At 34.7% G+C, this 21,178-nt stretch overlaps 1 protein-coding gene across 3 annotated transcripts in view; it reads right to left on the bottom strand.

The window, feature by feature from the left end:
- The window catches only part of grid2 (glutamate receptor, ionotropic, delta 2), a 437,319-nt gene that overhangs the window by 98,195 nt on the left and 317,946 nt on the right, over positions 1-21,178 (bottom strand). For all 3 annotated transcript variants that reach the window (XR_008606581.1, XM_055039675.1, XM_055039674.1), the window contains exon 9: positions 6,150-6,251. Coding sequence is in view for 2 of the 3 variants with exons in the window: in XM_055039675.1 (XP_054895650.1) it covers positions 6,150-6,251 (102 nt within the window). In the remaining variant the exon portion in view is untranslated. The remainder of the gene's footprint in view (positions 1-6,149; positions 6,252-21,178) is intronic.

Genomic DNA, 21,178 nt, shown 5'->3' with positions numbered 1-21,178 from the left:
GGTTTTCAATTCAGAAGAGAATCGGTGGAAGGAGTTCAAGATTAGGATGATAGCAAGGAGGCATTCCAGTCTCAGGGACTCTGTGCTCGCAGCCAAAGATTAATCATCAAAATAGCAGAGGAAACTTAAGAAAAAACTGGTAAAACATAATAAGGGTTTGGTTCTTGACTGATTATTAATAAATATATCAATCATGTTTAATAGTTTTTTTTTTCCTGGTGAAACCCGATTACATTTTTTAGCAAGTTAATTGCAATTATATTTTCATGAAGACCATATATTGTCAAAATAAGCAACATTTTCAATTCAAAAGGCCTTTTTGCTATTAAATTATTGAATAAGTAGATGAATGAGTTCAACATTTATCAGTTTTAATCTGCCATCAGCTTGCTGCAAAGTCCTATCACAACCATTAAGCTTTCAAGTGTTTTAGGAAGCTCTGATCATACTTACATCTTTGAAAAACATACTTGTTTTGAAACGCATCTTGCATTGAGAACCCTTTTTTATTTATTTATTTTTTTACATAAAATCTCAGTAGAACAGATTGTACAATTATTATTTGATAATCCTCAAATTCTCAAAGGGCAACATTTAATTGGCCTTTGAGTGATTCCAGTCTCATTTGCTATCAGAAACAAACTTATTGGTTGAATGAAAAGCAATTTTAAATTTAAATGTGGTTGAGATATAAAAAACTGATTCATCTTTATCTTTTAACTCTTAAGTTGTAGCTCCTGTGAATCCTATTAACCATAAAACTGACTCTTTCTCTTCTTTTATAGCATTTATTAAGTCGTGGTCTCGGAATTTTATCAATTCATCCAAACATAAATTGAAAAAAATAATAAAATCAGTTAAAACAATCTTGTTAATCATTTAGTAAATATAGCCCAAAATTCATAGTAGTCATAATGGTTTAAAAGGAAGGCATTATTGTTTAAAACCTTGAAGTTGCATCCAACCATATACCGTTCAGTCTGTTTTCATCCACATCTTAGTAAGTTAGAGGCAACCCTTGGATGAAACAAAGCGAAATAAAACCAAACTGCATATTGAAGACAAAGGTTCTAGGAGTGCGCTGTTTGAAAATGTTCTTTCACTGCTTTTTCTTAGTAACATTGAAGGTTGCCAAGACAGACTTATATTCAGGTGTGCAATAAGAATAGTTGACAGCTTTTCCCCCTGTCTGTGGATTATTGACAACAAAATTGACTTTTCCAACATCTGAAAGGATGAATGCACCTGCAGCACCTTTTGTATTTTCTGTTAGTTTTTCAAGTCTAGGATTGTGAAAACAATTAATGTCTCTGCAACTACCAGACAAAACTACTTTTCAAAAAGACAGCCATGCAGCTTCACACAAACTCTATATGCGGTATTTGTACTAATTTAATATTTCACATATTGTTACATTGCAAACAAACATTTTTGAGTGACTGCAGTCAGTTGCAATGATTCTTTTTTTTTTTTTAGGGAAATTATGCTCAATTGAGCTAAAAAAAGAGTCAAGATTGAGTTTGATTACATATATATTAGAGGACTAAAGTTCAAAATCATCTCTTTCCATCGGAATGATGAACTTCTGTGTTTGTTTATAACATACCGTTTTAATAAAATAGACTGAAGTTTGTGACTGTAAAGTAAAAAAAAAAACACAAAAAGAGTTTTGCTTTATTGGTCACACCTATTTGATTGCTTTTTAGCAAATAATGAATTATCCAATTTCCTGCAATCAGTTCCAGTTGTATTCCATGTATGTAAGAGGGATTAAAATGACAGAGTTGACACTCTGTCACTTTCCCAGAGTGTCCACATATGGGAGGATTCTCCTTATTTGGAGAATCGCATATTTGGAGAATAGCAGGTGCAAAATGACAGAGTGGTATCAAAATGTTGGGAATATGGTCTGCGTATTTCAGAAGCTGCTGATCTACTTGGCTCTACTCATACATTTGAGATCAGAAACTGCAGATCTTCCCATGCACAGCCATCACTTTAATTTACAGAAGATGATCAGAAACAAAATGAAAATATTCAGTGAGTGGCAGTTATGTGAATAAGAATGCCTTGTTGTTGCAAGAGGTCAGAAAAAGCTGAAGAGACTGGCTCGAGATGATAGAAAGGCAACAGCTGCTCAATTAACCGAACAGAGGGATGCAGAATATCACCTCTGAGTGGACAACATATCAAACTGTTAAGCAGATGGGCTACAGCAGCAAAAGACAACACAGGATGCCACCCCATCAGCTAGAGAGCAAAGAATTAAAGCAAGAATTTGCACAGGCTCAGAAAGATTAGACAGTAACAGATAGCAAAAAATGTTGCCTGATCTGGTGTATGTTGATTTCAACAGCACCATTTAGGTGATTGTCAGAAGTGATGTAAAAACAACCATGAGGCATTGTTCCTTATGCGCCAACGGTTTAGGCACAGATGGGACATCTGTGTCTAAACTGTGGTGGTGTGAAGAATATGTTCTTGGCTTGTCACAGAAAGTTCCACCTTAATATAGTTTACACACTACAGCATGCCAGACTATTATTGTTGACTGTGCCCATCCCTTTATGACCACACCGCACTCATTTGTTGATGTTTACTTCCAACGGGATACCGCATGGGCCTGATCTGCTAAAAGTTTGATTGTAAAAAAAAAACAGGTGAAAACTTCACATCACACCTGATTTACAAACAACGTAGAAGAGGTTTGCAAACAAGACTGCGCAGCCAAATAAGAAGAATCACAGGTACAATAAATTTAGAAATTTGATTTAGTGATTTGATTCCTTGAAATTGGCCTATTTCCATCATAACAATGATTCTCATGCTGATTAAAGCCATTCTTAGGAGCGTTTTACTGAGAAGTACTTTGTATGACGAGTTCATACATTTCCACCAGGTGATTGCTAATTGTTGCTGTTGCTAGTCTGGTGAAGATGAATGGGGGAGTTGCAGGGGAGGAGTGATTTGTTGTGCATAGGCTTAGATGGGGACTACAACTCCAAAGAAGAGCTTTGGGTAAATAGACAGCGCTTTGTCAGAGCAAGCGCTCAGGCACCCTTGCATGCCTATCACAGAAGATTCAGCATAAATGAAAGGATCAAAGCAAGACTGCATGTGTTTTTGATGAGGGAATAATATTATAACATGATTTAGAGCTAAAGTCAATTTTACATAATATCCACCTTTTAATGTTTTTCATAACAATGCTGGTGACACTGATTTGTAACACTAATTTGCACTTTATGTTACAATTTCCTACTTTATTAAACAGTATTCTGTAATTTCTTTCTACCATATTTGCTTTCCTCTTCCTGATATCCATCTCAAATTTCCATCCACGCTCATCACTTTCCTCTGCACTAATTTCTTTGGCACTGGTTCATTCTGTCTCCTCTTGAATGGATGCACCACATGTTGTCTCATTGCTGGCTCTGTGCTTCTAGAGCATAAGACCAGGGGGAAGAACTCCAATTTCCCACAAAAACAGAGTCATGGTGATTTCACAAAATGGTGAACAATTTCAAACGCTGTGGCTTTGTCTGTCAAACTGATTTTAAAGCATATTTAAAAAATAAAAATAAAAAAAAAACTCCCTGGTAGTCTCTGCATAAGGTTGTATTTTATATTGTTAGAGAAAATAAAAGTTCCCCCTGTCATTCTTTCCAAGAGATGAAAATGTTATTCCAAAAACAAAAGCCTCTGTTGTGACTCTAATGCAAACTCTTCAAGGTTCTATATTGCTCAATATCTGGGACTTGGTCTTTAATCTTTAGCATCTCAGCAAGAGATAAAAAGCTTTTAGAAACTGGACATAACACTCTCCTTTTGTGCACGTTTACATAAGAGTATTCTATTACATAAAGTATTGGATGTTTTCTGGTTGAAAACATCCAATAAATGAAACAATATCTGATACAATGCTTTGTCTTTTCATAGGTGTACATAAAACAAAAACACATAATTATATTGTTTGTACACTGTGTTGTAGTGGTTATTCTTCCAAAAGTACAAAAGTTTCAAATCTAACTTTGAAAAGAAAAATAAATAAATAAGTTGCTCCCTTACTACTTCTAGAATTGAAATAGAAATATCTGAATTGAAATTCAAATATCTGAAATAGAACCCTATTTCAGATAAAAGTTTAAAGTGGCTGAAAAGGATTATTTAATTTGTATAAAAAGAATAACTAATGAGACGTTTTTAACAGCAGCACATATGCATCGAAGTGATGCTTACAAAAAAATAGATTGTGTTCGGTTTTTTTGCTGACATCTCAAATCAGCTAATTTTCTAAACTACAAAAATGCAACCATTTTATTAATTATTGAACATTATGTTGATAGTATTTGCAGTATTTTAACAGTGCTACAAACTGTTTTCATCACTCCATTGTCTTTTTTCCCTGATCAATTGTGCCACACAAATCATTCAATGTGAGAGAGGCTTTTTAGTGCTTACGCAGAAAGTTGTTGGCCAGCTAGCCTGACATCGTCTTCATTAACTGAAAACTTAAAAGAACTATTTCCTTTAATATCTGGGAAATAAGGCTAAGAGTGACTAAATAGGGTTCTGAGAGACAGACTTAACTTTGATTAGAATTAAGTCCATGAGATTTCACAGCATGAGCTCTTGTTACACCACAAGTAGCTTTGGTTGTTGTCTTCAACATTGTCTCCTGAGCTTTCAGTGAAATCTCAGGTTAGTTCAGAGAAAACATTCCACAAGACTTATTTCACCATAGTTGAAGAGTATCACTGCGACACAGCCTTTCCTGTTACATACTGATTTATTAATATAGGGTAAGATAATCAATAGAACTGATTTAAAGTCAACGGCTCTAATAGGTCTATGATCTACTTAGCGATTAACTCAATAACTATTTAACACTGTGATGATGGATAGACTGAATCTGTTGTTGTAAGAGGGTGTGTGCATGTGTGTGTATATAAATACAAGCTCCCAACAGTTTTCATCTGTGTTTCAGCATAATAAACAAATATTGATGGTCCAACTAAGAAATGCTTGTGCCCCACAGTATTGTTGGAGAAAAAAAAAACACATTCAGGGGCAAAACCGAAAGAAATAGACTTCATAAGCCCTATAGGAAAACTATTACAGACACACGCACACACTGACACGTACACACCGAAGATCAGAATGCACAGCCTCCAACCATTCACAGATGAAAAGAGCTCAGTACATCCAAGCAGTACCCAGAATATTTCACATGGTCACATGGTCACACACACATGCACACACATAATGTCTTTCTCTCTACACAGACTTTGCATTGACTTCCATTAATTTTTCATTAATTTCCATATCCAAACCCTGTCTCTAAACCAAATCTAAACTCAATTCACACACTAGTCCTAAACCTAGTCCTTAACCAATAAAACAAGCTTAATATTATTACACAAACACACACGCACGCCAACGTACACACCCACGCACCCAACCTGAGCATCAACACATGAAGGCTGGACCAGAAGTGCAACACAGAATTTAAATGATCACAGTCTACTGTTTTGTTGTCACTTTATACTATCACCCCACTTTAGAAACAATACTCAAAAAACACAGTCCATATCTTTTCTCCCTTCAAAGATTAAGAAAATCAAAGTCTTCAAAATAAACCAAAAGGGAAAAAAGGAGTAACAAAGATGTCTAGGATCTATTTTCCCCACTGTTTTTGAATTCAATGACAGGATATGAAGAATTTACAACAAAAAAACTGTAGGTGAAACAGAATAGTTTCTAAACAGGACGCCCACTATCATCAAGAATTCAATGGTCTCCGTCAATTTGCTGTTAGATAGCGAAATGGAGTATAACGACAATTATTAGTATCAGTACTCTGTTTTCTCACTATATCCTCTATGTCCCTGTTCCATTTTCTTTTTCCTATATAAGGATTTAAGATATCCCTTGCTGGATATGTGCTGAGACAGTGTCGGTGGATGGAGAGAAAGCTACAACTGAAGACAGACCGCAAAATAAAAACGGAATGCTTGACATAAAAATAGGGTTAAAACAGGCTATTTTCACACTTTTTAACAGGTTAAACTGATCTTCTGTTTGTCCATATGTGTAGATTTTGAGTGTAGGGGAGTCCAAAATAAAATGAGACATGATAATTGACTTACCAGAACAGTGACAACTCTTAGCACGACTCCCCTCATGTTGTTTTCCAATTTCCTGTCAGTCAAAGTGCCATTCAGTCCATGCACCGGGTCCCATGTGGCGAGCTGCAAAGTATACCCAAAAAGAGGAACAATAAATCTGAAATTCCAAAAACAGGATGGCATTTTAGGTTTTATTTACATAACCAGGTTTTCCACAGTCAAACATGTAGTACAGTAGATTTATTTAAATATCTCAATGTGCAGAGGGGTATATTTTGTGTCCTTAAAATACTGAATTTAAACAAATTTGTCTTATGTGCTGCACCCAAATGACACTGATGACGTTCATTTCTTAACTCAACCAAAAATAATCCCAATTAATGGTGGTAATTAGTTATTAAATATGAAACAGTATGCATGATGATTCTCAAACCTGTAGAGATCTTAAAATATATTTAAAGGTTTGTGGTTTCAGCCTGGTAAATAGTGCCTACAGCTTTACAATCCTTTATGCACTGATTTGCAATAACATTAGTTTCAGTGTACACAGGTGTTGAGTTGTGCTTTTGCCATGGTTTGTGAGGGAATACATCCCAAGGGTTATGCAGAAGTAAACAATCCGGGAACCAAATGAGGGTTTGGGCCCATCTACAAATAAAAACCACAGGCAAAATTCTTGGTAGGTGTTCTATTAGTTTTGTGTCAATCTCTTTTGCGAATTTGTATACTGTATATTTTTAGATAAAATGCATTCATGATTCCTTCCTGTAGCTAATAAGAACTTGCCAGGCTTGTATTTAATTTATTTAAATTTTCTTCTCTGTAATCAACCTGAAGGCAAAGTGTAATTAGGACAGATCATTAGTTTATTATCATTTTCTAACTTTAGGAAGCTATGTAAGTTGTATTTCTCATTATTTAACTGAATGACCCATGTAGTGAGAACATGTTTTGTTTACTATATTGGTGTAACTCTATAACCAACAAGTTCTGTACTTTAACATGTGATATGCAAAAGGATCTATTACAAAACCAATACCTTTTTGTTTGTCGAATCTAAACAGGAAAAGAACAGACGTTTCTTATGTTATGAACAAAAATGCACCTATCTCAACTTCACCAAATGCAGGACACCAAATTTCTTTCCGGAAAAAAAAAAAAAAAAAAACACCCAACAAAAATCAGAAGAATCACAAAGTAATTAGTCAAGTACATGGGAGAAATAGTTAAATGTATAGGTTCGTAGATGAGCCGAAACATGAGGAAAATGTGGGAAGGAACAATATTGGTGAATAAAAAAAAAAAAACATTTCTAAAAAGAAATGTTTCCCTAAAGAAACATTTCTTTTCTAAAACTTATTTATTCCACCAAATGAAGTAAATTCTAAGCAATTATGTTAAATCAAAAACAATAATTTAATTAGATAATTAAAAATATTGTTATCTGAAAAGTGAGATTATTTCTATCAGGGATGTACTTTTGATCGTAGGATATCGGTAAAAACCTTTGAATGTCTGGAATCCAAAAGGTGCTGCAAGGTTCTGACCCAGACTTCGATGTCTATCAAATTGCATCATAAACGTCCAATCTTTTCCCCAGGACCACATTATATAATCTCTGTACTGCCTTATGCTTTCAATAAAATATTATTTTTAGCTTCAAAGATCAAAGTAGGCTGGCTTCCCTGTGGACAGAGAACCAGTGGGAAAGAAATAAGTGATTTAGCTGTCTGCTATCCAAAGACAAATACACAGCTACATAAACACACTAGGAAGCACACACAGAATTAAACAGCTTGGGTTCTGCTTAAGACACACACACACACACACACACACACACACACACACACACACACACACACACACACACACACACACACACACACACACACACACACATAAGCACAAACTGGGGGAAGGAAATGTCAGATAATCCATTTTTCAAAAGGCTAAAGTTACAGTTGGTTGTAAGATTTAAGTCTTTTTTTAGCAATTCCCTTTTGGGACAGATACTTATGTTAATACTTAGTCTGAACTGGTTTCTTTTATGAAGCTCTATTTGTTTAAAATTTTATTGAATTTCTGAAGCATTTTCCCAAGAAAAGAACGAAAGAATGGATACCTGGTCCCCTAACAGGAATTTGTTGGTGGATGTGGAACTGCAAAAAAAGAGCAGGTTTTTCATAAAAAGCCTAAATACTGGCAGTACAGCAGTTGACCAGAGGACCACTGAAAGAAGGAAATTATATCTGCATCCTAATGGGAGATTGTGCAAAGTCTACAGTTTATGTATTTTACCAAAGCATTTTGTGAAGCGTGTCTAGGGTATTCGTGGCATGAGAAATCATTACCATCATTTCTTTTCCACTGATCAAAAATAGTATTTGTGAAACACTGGGATAATCAAAAGGAAACCAAAGAACAAACACTGCACTCCCGCCTGCATTAGAAAATCTAGATCTATTTTTGCTAAGCCTCTCATTCAGGCAAATGTTGTACATACTTTGCTTTGTAGTCATTTTTTTTAATTTCACATTCAGTAATTTTAATATTTTTGTAACTAATGATTCTCATTTGCAGAGGCCTTGATGTTTCGACAATGAAACACAATGCTCTCTTGACATCAAACTCTCGTTATCTATGGAGGGTCTTTGGTGTAAAGAGCCGCTATATTTAATTACTAATTTCAACAGCAGCCCATATGTTTTTTATTTAAAGGCTAAAAAATTAAACCAGGTATTTGAAACAAAAGAAAACCAGGTAAGATAGCATGGGTCTTCTGGTACATGTTTATCACTGGAAAAATAAAAAGACACATCCTCTCAAACTATAACATATATGACATTGATGAAAATGTGTACCATAAACTTTACATCACATGCCATCTTAGTTTCAGCCTCGAGGTGGAGATGTGGAGCTTGCATAAAAGCCTGAGCTCTAACACATTTTATACAATAGAGTTTTAGTAATCTTGCTGGGCCAAAATACATTTAATTTGAATGAAGACCAAACTCTTGGAATTCTTCTGAACAGTTTGGTAGTATTGCTGAGGCCCTTCATCACTTTGTAAAAATAAAAGAATGTGTGCTACTTTTCATTCATATGTTGTGACAGTCCAGTCAGACATGTATTTGATTCCTAAAACTTTCAAATCAGGAAAACCTGTTTACCCGAGAAGGCTGAACGGGTATTAAGAAGCAAAACGGTAAAATAACTGCAAGAATGCAAGAAACAGATGAAGGGTAGCTGGGTAATTTATTAGAAAAACAAGATAGTGATTGGAGGGTGAGACCAGACTTTAGTTGCTGATGTAAGTGATTTAAATGTGTATATAATTAATTACGTAGGACACAATACAATAAAATATATCAAATAGTATTGACATAAAGTAGCTGATATTCAGCACACCAAAAACACAGACATTTATTCATTTTATTTGATGAAAGCAAACTGGTTGTGAGCGGATGTGTCGAGAACTGTGCCAGGGAAAGTGTTTTCCTAATGAAAAACAAAGGTGAAGTGGATGGATAAATCATTTATAACAAATGCAGTCTTAAGTTTCAGAAAGTAGAGTTTACCTTGGAAGAGTGTTTTTTATTTAGGGCCAAAGCCCCAAATAAAAAGCAAAGAACACTCAAATGGAAATAAGTAAACCTTTGCAAAATACACTTTCAACTGGACACTCTAATACTGCGAAGAGCTATTGAGCTCTGCTGAGCTCTAACCCCTTTATTGAAAAGTTGGTATGATTTAAATGAGAAAAATTTAACATTTAACAAGCAAAAAGCAAACAAAGCTGTTTTGTTTTATAGATGTTTGACTTTAAAGGTAAGACAGTCTTCAGTTGTGATCGGATAAAAAGTTACTGAACATTGATCCTTATGCACTGTGATTGTAAAAAGAGATTTCCCTAGATACTCTATTGATCATTTAGATGAATTGTAAGACAAACGTAAAATATTTCTATGTTAACTTGCATCCTAGATGTTTAGATTTTTTACATTAAAATTGTGAGTATATTGATTGGCCATAAATTAGCATTTCTAATTTCGAAAAACGAGCTTTTCCCTAAAAAAAAGTTTATATATATATACATAAATATCTATATATATGTATAATTATCAGACTGCAATAGTAGCACTTGGAGGTGGAGAAGATCAGTCTTTTCACAGATTACGTCTCTCATATTATATTGTGACAACATGGTGACAATTTTAACAAATATCTATAAAACACGTTTGTAAAAGTTAAGTATATGTGTGCACATACACAAACACATTCAAATCACTTTAGTCGACAGCTGAAAAGGCAGACAGAATTTGTAAACTTGAACATCCTTACTAGATGCATACACGAATGCACAGAGAAGCGCACAGACACAGAATCCTTGGGAATTTTAAGAGACATGTAACCACACACATTTAAAAGTGATTGACCCATCGACCATTGCCATGTGGGGACAAAAGAGTGATTTATTGTTACAACAAACCCTTTCACTCTACAGACCTCAACAGCCCATCTTACCCACACTCACACCAATAAAGAGAAACATCCGACACTGTTCTGTACACCTATAATGTACATTGACAAACACAAAGGAGTTCCTGCCGTTTTTAAGCATGTCACGCTTTGTTTGTCTGTGGCAAGGACATTCTTTAACAAACTGCAGCTTTTAGTCAGATTGTTACGCAAATGTTTCATAGCATATTCAAAATGCAATCGATACCAGATGACATTTTGAGAGAATAGAATAGGAAAAGTGCATAAAGGACTGACAGTGATTCAGTTGAAACCTAATCAATGTACATGGGAAGTTGAAAAAGTAAAATAAAATGTTTGAATAAATGTCAAAAATTGTTTTCCAATCAAATGGACCAATGTGAGGTCCATTTGTTTGCCTAAATGGACCTCACATTGGTCCATTTAGGCAAACAAAACTGGACCAAGGTCCTATTGGTCCTGTAACACTCCTGTGACTTGCAAAGTAGTCATGTTCCTCCATAGCAGTTAAGCACCAGTCTACAAGCAGAAGCACAGACAAGCTGCAGAGCAGGTTTATGCCCTTTTTGTTGTCTGTGCTCTCTTTTTTTATTCCCTCAGCACTCTGCTGGTAGATCGAAAAACAGTAAGAATCTCCAAGTCTCTCTCCTCCTTCATCTGAACTGTCTCTCTCTATCAGACAACACAGAGGGACAGTTTGTAGCAATAAGGGAGTCCAGGCTGCAGTGGCATGAGGGCACTGCACAACCAGCTGCCAAATCTCACTTCACAGTCTTTATACAAATATACTCTGACATGGAACCCAGACTGAACTGCAGTTATTCTAGTCTTACTTCATTGGTAAAATTGAAATATACAGTTCTGTATCAAATGCTTTTTGATTCAGTTTTAGTTAACACTGCTGTTTTGTGATAAACAAATAAAACTGCTGTATTTGATAAAAATATAACCTCGAATAAAATTCTAAATAAAAAAAGGCAATTAGCCATTGAACTACTTCCAGGCCAACAAAATAAATAATGGATTTTATCAAAACTATGGCAAAAGCCAATGAAGGTGATCGCATAGGAGAGATAAAAAAGGGAACAAATTTGCTGAAGTTTTGGAGAGAAATAACAGAAAGTTACCAGACAAATCTCCCCAAAATTACCTCAATCCTTTTTTACACAAAATCACATTTGCAAAAAAAGTTTGACAGTTCAGGGAACTTATTTATGGAACCATGCTCAAATGAACATACATTTAAATGATAAAATAATAATAATAATAATAATAAATTCTGCATTGAAAAAAAACAGCATGATCAGTAGCACAGCTTCCACATCGTCATCTAAAGTTCTATTTTTGCCCCAAAATCTATGCATGTGGAGCCTGCATCTCTCCCTTGAAACACCCACATTCTACATTAAATTGCTGCTGTAAAGCATTGTGTGAATGCTAATGCATTGATATGAGACTGCCAACATGTCACTCCCAAACTCCCCCAGAGAAATAAGCATCAAATGGACTTGTCAAGAATCAAGATGCTTTTGCAGTGTAAAATGTTTGCAATACAAGAACACTGATAAAATACATTAGCGTTTGGCGAAGCTTTTACCCTGTGAGGATAGGCATACAAGGAATCAGACTGCTAGATTTTAACCAGGCCAAAATAACACAAACTTTCAAAAGCATTTATGATAGTTTGTATGTAACGTTTTAAAATTAAAAGTTTGAAAAATAAAACTTTTTATTCACTAATGGTTTGTTGTACATCAATAAAGGTGAAGTTACTATACATATCGTAATCTTACTATAGATATAAATGCTATCTTTATGTATTGAGAAGTAATTAGTATGTGAAGGAATAAATATACATTTATTTTCACTGCAGGTTCTCCACTGCCCACTCTTGTAGAAAAATGTATGTATTATTGGCAGTCATTTCACAGTTATTTTGCTAATATATAATAGTTATCTAAAGATTATTTTCACCCATTTAAGACAATTTAATCAGTTTGCCTTGTTACTGTAGCTGGAATAAAAATAACTATGGCTGTTAATATTAGCTTGCTGAAAAAATAATAATAATAATAAAATAAATTTAACCGTCTGCTACCATCTACAGCATGCAAGAACAATGCACATGTGAAAGTGAAATAAATGAGGTCACATTCCAAATGAACAACTTTGGTGAATATATGCTCAAAAGCAGTAGGTAATTGATGAATATTCAAGTCAAATTCATTGGACTAATTAGCTAATAACAAATGTTTAAAATTTCAATGGAAAAAGGATGTTTTTCATCATTTAGATGAAAAACATATAAATTATGAGATACCTGCATGAGCACTAACGAAACAAAAATCTAATAAAAAATCCCAATAAATATGGAAAATAAGCAAACAATCCATCCATCTGACCATTGTCTTTTTCCAAATGAGTTTGTTTCTCAGAGGTAACCAGGAGAAAAACCCAGACATCCCTTTCCCTCAAAGGGAACCCCAAAGCATTCTCAGGCTGTAAGGGAAATACAATTTTCCAGTGAGTTCTGGGTGTGCCCCAGGCTCTACTACCAATGAGATGTCCCCAGAAAGTGTTCAAAGCAAGACAGGCATCAAAGTCAAGTGACTCCTTTAAGTACAAAGAGCAGGAGGCTTATCATTCTGTATAATTACATTTAAAGTCCTCATGACTGCAAACATAGCCCAGATTCATCTGTCTTTCCAGATGTTTCCTACTGTAAATCATTAACAAGTCATCATGACACAAAGTCAAATGTATGAGGAAGACTCACCCTCATCCAAGAGAAAGTTATTAAACTGTTATTTTCTAGTAAAGAAACTTATGGAACACATGGAAAGGAACCAATTGCCATCATAACAAGTGCAGTCTCAGTAATGAACTACAATAGTGTGTACCAAAAAGCTTGGCTTGAAGTTGCTAACAAAACCACATCATCTGCACATAGCAAAGACAACTTTTGAATTACAGCATTAAGACACATGTAATTGTAATAGTTCATAGTATTGAGCCAGATTAAATGTACTTGACTTTATAAGTATGACCTGTAAGATAAACAGTATTTATTCAATTCCAAATGAGATATGACAGATTTGTAACAAATCCTACATTAGGTTATTGTGTTGTGGCTATTTACATGAACAAGATTCAAACATTTTAGCGATCCACATTTGTCCAATTTGTCATATAAACCGATAGGAATTGCATAAAAGACTGATTTTATATGTATTGGATTATTTGCTGAAAAGTCTGCTCTAATAAACTACACATTTATGTCTGATAAGCCACTATTTTAAATCTTCTTTCTCATACATATGAAAACATTCACAACACTGCACCAATTCCACTGAAGTCTATAGAAACCAATCATTAAGAACAAGCTGTGGTCTGATTTCCCAGATGAGAAGCAAGTTGCTTCCTGCTTGAATTGCTGGAATAGTATTTCACTATGGCTCAGTCTGGGTGTGTTGTGTACATCTACTTCAAACATTCAAATACCAAAGTTTAAATTGGTTAATAATTTTATGATTAAAATGCATATCTTTTAATTTGCTTTTTCTGCTTGGTTCTTTTTAATTGACAAAGAAAGAAATGCTTTGTAAATAATTGCCTTGTTTCAAAATTGTGATTAATGTAATGACTTGCTAAAAAATGTCTTTTAAATCAATTAGCTTCTGACTTCCAGATATGTTTGGCATTTGGAATTATCTCACCTTTGTTACTAATAAACCAAATCCTGAAAAGTACATCACAGATATTTGTTTCATATTATGTTTTAGTTTCAACTTTGTATATATTTAGTTTCATTTAATAATCCTCATTCATTTTTGCTGATGAAATGGTAATAGAAAAGAGGCAGAGTGAAGACAAAACTTCAATAAAACAGGCTGCCCAGAAAGATAAGAAAAGCATCTAACATGTTGTCAATTTTGCTTTGGTCTGCACTGCAGTGACTCCTCTCTAAGGAAACTGAAGACTCCAGAAAGGTTAGAAGATGCACAAGAGTTTGATCTGATGGATTATCTGTAAACTTCTTCTTTGATGAAAATTACTGAGAAAGTTATGAAGTGTGTCTCGTTTTTCTAACATTTTCTTTCCTTCATTAATCATTGCTTGATGTTTACTTAGTGCCGGTATTAGATACAAGAGGGGCAGCAAATTAGCCTGTAGGTCTTGTTTCTCCTTCTCCTTCTGGGTGTGCCTATAATCACACTCAATCAGAGGCACACAGCCTTTGTCCTGTTCTGTCTTTCACAGTCCTCTATGTACATTATGCACATCTCATAGAGTTTTGTAAAAATGTGCAAAAATGAATGCAAGTCCATATGACCCGTTTGCAAAAAGTTGAACAGAAAACTCAAAATACCCATTTGTCATACACAATTCATGGACATACGTGTATGAATAATTAAATGGAATGTATGTGTGAGCAGTGTGCATTCAAATCGCCAAAAAAAAGCTGGTGGTGGAAAGTTATATCACTTCTCTCATACTTTTTAATTTGTGGGGGAAAAACTGAAAAATAAGATATGGTTTCACAATTATATTCTGACATTTACAGACAAGAGAGTTATCTGGGTCAACAGATAACTCACTGCAGATTATGAAAGACAATCTGCTTCTCAATTTTTCAGAAATCTCAATCAGTCCCTCCTGATTTATATATATATATATATATATATATATATATATATATATATATATATATATATATATATATACATACATACAGTATTTCTAAAAGTACATTTTCAATCACTTGACATGCATAATTTTGCTTTGTGAGTGAAGGCATGGCAAGATCCTTTCAAGGAACTCATCATAAGTCTGCTTGGTCTTCTTTTCTGCAATAGTGGACTCAGATAAGATTTTTGATGTTGAATAGTTTTTCACTTCAAGCTTCTTAATTGAGGACATTGATCAGGAAGATTTCTTGTTCTCTTTCAATATAGTCCAAAAGGATTCCAGCAAAACTTAAACTTAAAAATACCTCATAAAAAAATCTAACCATGCAATCCAGCCTATCCCTATACAAATGGCTTCTATGTAGTTATAATTGTCCAGACATTTACCTCACAGACTCACTTGTAGCCAAGATGTTATTTTTACAAGTGTAGAGAATAAGAACACACATTACAAAGTAACAAATGTTTCCTAACATAAGGTACTTAAAGCAACATCTCTTCATCTATTCTCGTTTCTCTTTAATTTAATTTCCTCTTTGCTCTATCATCAGACGCCATAACATTGATTAGCATTCTGACTCTGATTCAGATGACTCATAGCTGAATATATGTTTCTGCTGACATTAACCTTGAAAATAATTTAATTGAAAGTTTGACTGATGTCAAATGCTGGTTGTCCAGAAAATTATCTGGAGCTGAAGGAACAAAAAACTAGGATTCTTTGTGTAGGCTCCAATGGTTTGAAAAACCTCACTTAGCCTCTTTTGAAAACATTGTTGGTTAAAACCCTGTGGGCATATAAAAAAACCCGAAGTGTTAGTTGGATTTTGACCTTCATTTTCAGAAGCAAGTATAGTATATAATTGCCTGCATTTTATCCCCTTAAAATCAGTTACAACATGATGGTAAATGACCTGGTTTTGCTTAGTATTTCATCAAGTGCAGAGAACCTCAAAGAGATTCACACTACACTCAGTCATTCACCCATGCACACACACAGAAGGTGGTGAGGCTACTGAATAGTAGCCACAGCTTTCCAAGGGAAGTCTGACAGAGTCAGGACTGCCACCAGGCCCTCTGAGCAACATCAGCAGACAGGGCAGGTTAAAGTGTCATGATCAAGGACAGAGCGACAGAAGCGCCAACCCAACAAATTTAGTCATATGTAGGTCTATATGATTAAAATGTCAACTGCATGTTGTCAAACTTTACACAGATAGCTGTATAAATATGTGCTATAAGTAACATTTATCAGATTATGCCAAGCACAGATCAATCCAAAAGCACTTTCAACACCTTGAGACATGAATCAGGTAAAGCAGGGTGGAATTGAGCTTCAGTCATAGAAGCTCAAGAGGACAATACATTGGTATTGTCCTCTTTTCTAATACAGTAAGAATTAAATTCAGGTCACATAATGTTGTCTTTGCTCTGGTGTAGCTTTTTCCTGCCTGCCATTTTCTACCTAAGAAAAACCAATATATATCTTTCAACAAAGTGCTCTCAGATGGGTTGCGCTACCTGTTGAGAATGTAAATTGTTGAAGTAGTTGCTCTATTACCCGGCTACACATTTGCAAACAGTTATGGGAAACAAAATCTAGCATTCACCCCTTATGAGTTCACAACGTTTCATGGTTTGATCCATTGATGTTTCATGATGTTGACAAGCTCCTAACGACTTGACTCTACATCTTCTACGGCTTTCTCTTCTTTACTTCACTTTACTTTTGAATTTAAGGAAGATAAATACTGATTAAAATGAGGCCTGTCTCAATAAACAGTGAATCATTTCAGAAATAAGGTCTCCATTCATGGGCCGTGCTCAGCTTTTTCAGGTTTGCAAAAGATCCACTAACGCAGAAGGCCAGAGAAGATGCTATGCGGATGAAAGACTGGAAACCAACTTAGCATAGCCAGATATCTTCAGATTGTGCATTTTCTGTATCTCTCAGTCTGTAGAGATACATAGATTTTGCATCCAAAATGCTCCAGCTGAAAGAGGATGTCACACCATCAATACTTTGTCCTGCCAAAAACACTGCAGCCATCTCTTGTAGCAGCCATGACGAGACCTTTTCAGCAACATCATGAGCCAAAGGAATGCACAGAAAATTAAACAAACTGGTCATCTGTTTTTATAAAGATTATTTTTTAGGAACATAATCAGTCAAGGTATTACATAACTGAACAAGTTATAATTTAAATATCCCATAACTTGTTTTGGGAACCGTTTCAATAAATAAAGTGATAATGAGGAATTTTATTAAGAGTAGTTACTCATTAAAGATTTTTTAATTTAGAACCTTAAATTTTTGTTTAGGTGCAGGAGATTAAATCAGTCTGACTGAGCAAAACTCGCTTTGAAGCAACATTTGAATGTCAGTTTTACTTCTCAAAAGTTTGTTTAGTGAGAAAAACACATGTTTGACGTACTTTACTAGTCAGTTTTGGTCCTGCAGCTTGAATGTGGTCTAAAAACTTTTTAAACCATATCTTACATTTCATTTCACTATGACTCCCTGCCAAAAAAAAAAAATTGCAATTAAAAAGTGTTCCTGTTTATGGTCCCCCCAATTATGAGATGGGATTGATGCCCTTGAGCTATTAGACCTTGGTGGATGTGTTCTGAATAGACAAACAAATATGCGGAATTGTCCTTTAGCCATTTCCAAAATCGGAAGCTGCAATCAGAAGCCAACTTCAGCTCATACTTTGACTCCAACACAGAGAGAGGATGTCAAATTCCCAACTTGTATTGGGAGCCATTTCAATAAATCAACAGATAATGGCTGGCCATCAACAGCAATGTATTGAGTAAGAGCCTCTGTGATTTTTACTGTGCAAGTGTTGTCTCTGGACATCTTCTCCCACTTTGTCAGAGTTTACTGCAATGATGGTTGTTGGTGTTTTTTGCTCCCAAGGGAAATCTGCTTGAAGTCAGCATTGTGTTTTTTGTTTTTTGTATCAAATTACTTGTATTGAAACTGTTAGGTTTTGCTCTTTCTCTTGACAACTTTGCTGTACATAATTTGCAGTCAGACTGGAAATACATCCACACTGCTGACATAAATCCTCCTCTGCTACCCGGCTGGTTAAAGTCACTTTGCCTTTAAATAGTCTGTTCGGCTCAACTACCATATCTTCATGTTGTTCTTTTTATTTGGCTCCCTTTCAGTTCATGTTGCATTACTGATGCTTACATTTATGCACAAACTAACAAGCTACTGTCTGTTAGGGGGAAACAGAGCTTCCATCCACTGGTATTGTGTCCTGTAGTATCAGAATATTTTTCTGAACACAAATATGAGTACACACACACGGTATCGGGCAGATATGCGATGCAGGAATCAGCATCAGTGCATCCCTAATATTTTCACACAATATATTCAGTTTTACTTATACATTTGAACAATTTAAAGTCATATTAAGAAAGGATATATATTTATTCTTTTTATTTAAATATGATTTTTTTTAAGTAGAGCAATAGTTACTTTCCTTGGTAATTGGTTACTTTTAAGTATTGTAAAATGGTCTCCAACTCATTTACATTTATGAAATAGTAACTAGTAATGGTAACTAATTATTTTTTAAAAGTGCTTTTCCCAACTGGAATTTTCTTTCTTGTGTCCAATCTATGTTTGTGTTTGTCATCAGCTTTTCTGCTCACAAAATATTTTAGATGCTGTGCAATGTTTTGACATGTCTTATTAAAAAGAGCACTCTAAAGTCAGCTGCCTGACGAAATATACCCATTTTATATTAGTATTGACAACAGCAAGATATATCTCTTCATGTCCATCCTGCTTTTCTTTACGTCCTTTTCATTTACATATCTATTGACACGTGTATCTTCAACACACAAAAGTATGTGAATAGAGAGAGACACAGAAATAAGTAGTAAAAAAGCTCTGTATCCATGTCTATCTAACGATGAAAATATTTTGTTGTCGTTTGTTCAATAAAGATATCTATTAGAACCTTGTCCAATCAATAGACTAAAATGTTAATGTACTTTACCATCCTTTGCCACAACAGTATCTCTTAGGAAATATCTCTAATGATAGTAAATATCCACATTTTAATTGCAATTGACATTTTGCTTTCCGATTTATGTACACAAACAGTATGACACCAGTCTATTTACAATCACAATGTTTTGATTCATAAGTTGATACTGAACTGCCATTACTCATTCCATCACACTTGATTCACCAGAGCATCAGCTCCTCTCTCAAATACAGTGTTTGCGTAACTTTTCTCCTTCTTACTGTTGTTTATCCTGCTTATCCCTTGAAATCTGTAATCTTCTTTGCTGTTATAATTTCTTCAAAGACAAAATCTATTCAAAATATTTACAACTGTGCTTGCAAGGGGCTAGCAACAAAAAAGCTATCACTGGGATAATGTACTTTAGGCTGTACTACAGAGGTTAGTGACTGACACGTTTCGCATCAGCTAGATTTGTAACAGACAAAGTTTGGTGCCTCTGAAAAAAGCTCCGTTTCAATGACGAGTATTTCTATGTGGTTGTATAACCATCCTATTTAGGACCATTTCTGGCATATTTACTAAAATCCAGAAGACTGACAGGCCTTATGGAGACAAAAGCCTAATTCTGTGGATCTCCTTGTTAAAGGTTACTGGTTAGGCTTCAAGGTAAGGAGTGACTTAAGGATTAGAGAAAATGTCAGGATTGAGAAAAACTGCAAGTCTTAAAATAAATGGAAGTCAATACAAATTCCTAATATGGGTAGAAATACAAACTTGCATGTTTGTGTGTGGACGGTATGTGGGTGAGTACAGTACATATTCACGCAATTGTGTATGTGTGATCCAAAGAGGCATGTAGACCTAGCTGCTGTAATCCAAGGTTTACACGCTGTAATGCTGCTGAAAGCCTGCAGGCCATGCTGGCAGAGACAAAGTGAGGGAGAGCAAAAGAGAGACAAGAAAGACAACCAAGAAAGTCAAGTAAGAACAGCTATGAAAAGGGGCGGTCAGAAGGGGCAACAATATAACTCAATAAAGAAGAACATAATAGATAAAAAAAAAAAAATTTGAGGAACAAAAACCTAATCATTCAATAAATTAGACACATCCACCGACATGGAAACAAATGCTGAACCACAATATAATTGATACTGGTTAAATTTTAAAATATAATTGAACTGAACATAAAATTTAAAAATTTGATTTCTTCAGCAGTGCACTTTTGTTGCAGCATGCGATACAGACACACAAAAGGCAAAGGTGAGAATCAAAGAGTCTGTATTGTAAGATGAAAGATAAATGTATGAATTAGTTCCTATACAGTAACAAGGCCCTCACCTAACACCATAAGAAACACTTGAGAGTCTGTTGGTATATTTGGTCTGTGAGTGTTAACTACCACCTGCGGAAAATCTCATTATGGCAAGAGTAAAGCATATGTGATGGAAAAAAAAAAATCAGGGTGTGAATGAAGTCTTTGTAATTATAAGAGGGATAATTGGCTTGTGTTTTTAATAAGTTTATGGCCAATATTTTCTGATTATTTAGTGGACGAGTGAAGAGGGTAATTGTTAGCCTCCAGAGAAAAATTAAGAGACATGCAAAAAAAAAGAAAGAAAGAAAAAGATATTTCCAGTAAACGCATATTCTATGCTTAAGTTCAGCATAGAGAAGTGGAAACATGGCAAATACAAAGGATATTTAAAAAAATATATATTTAGTCATTTACTTAGAACCTTTTTTTTTTCCAAAATCACATTCATTAGTCCGTTTCTATGCCATTTCACAAGGTTATTTTATTTTTAAAAAGTAATATGCCTGCGCAGCAAAGTATTAAAAGTATTTATTTGTATTAAATGATGTTCCTTTA

Source organism: Poeciliopsis prolifica, unplaced genomic scaffold (genome assembly GCF_027474105.1).
Source record: "Poeciliopsis prolifica strain line A6 unplaced genomic scaffold, Auburn_PproV2 SCAFFOLD014, whole genome shotgun sequence".
Taxonomy (NCBI): domain Eukaryota; kingdom Metazoa; phylum Chordata; class Actinopteri; order Cyprinodontiformes; family Poeciliidae; genus Poeciliopsis; species Poeciliopsis prolifica.
The sequence above is the reverse complement of the archived record's forward strand: the minus strand, read 5'-3'. Positions and strand labels throughout refer to the sequence as shown.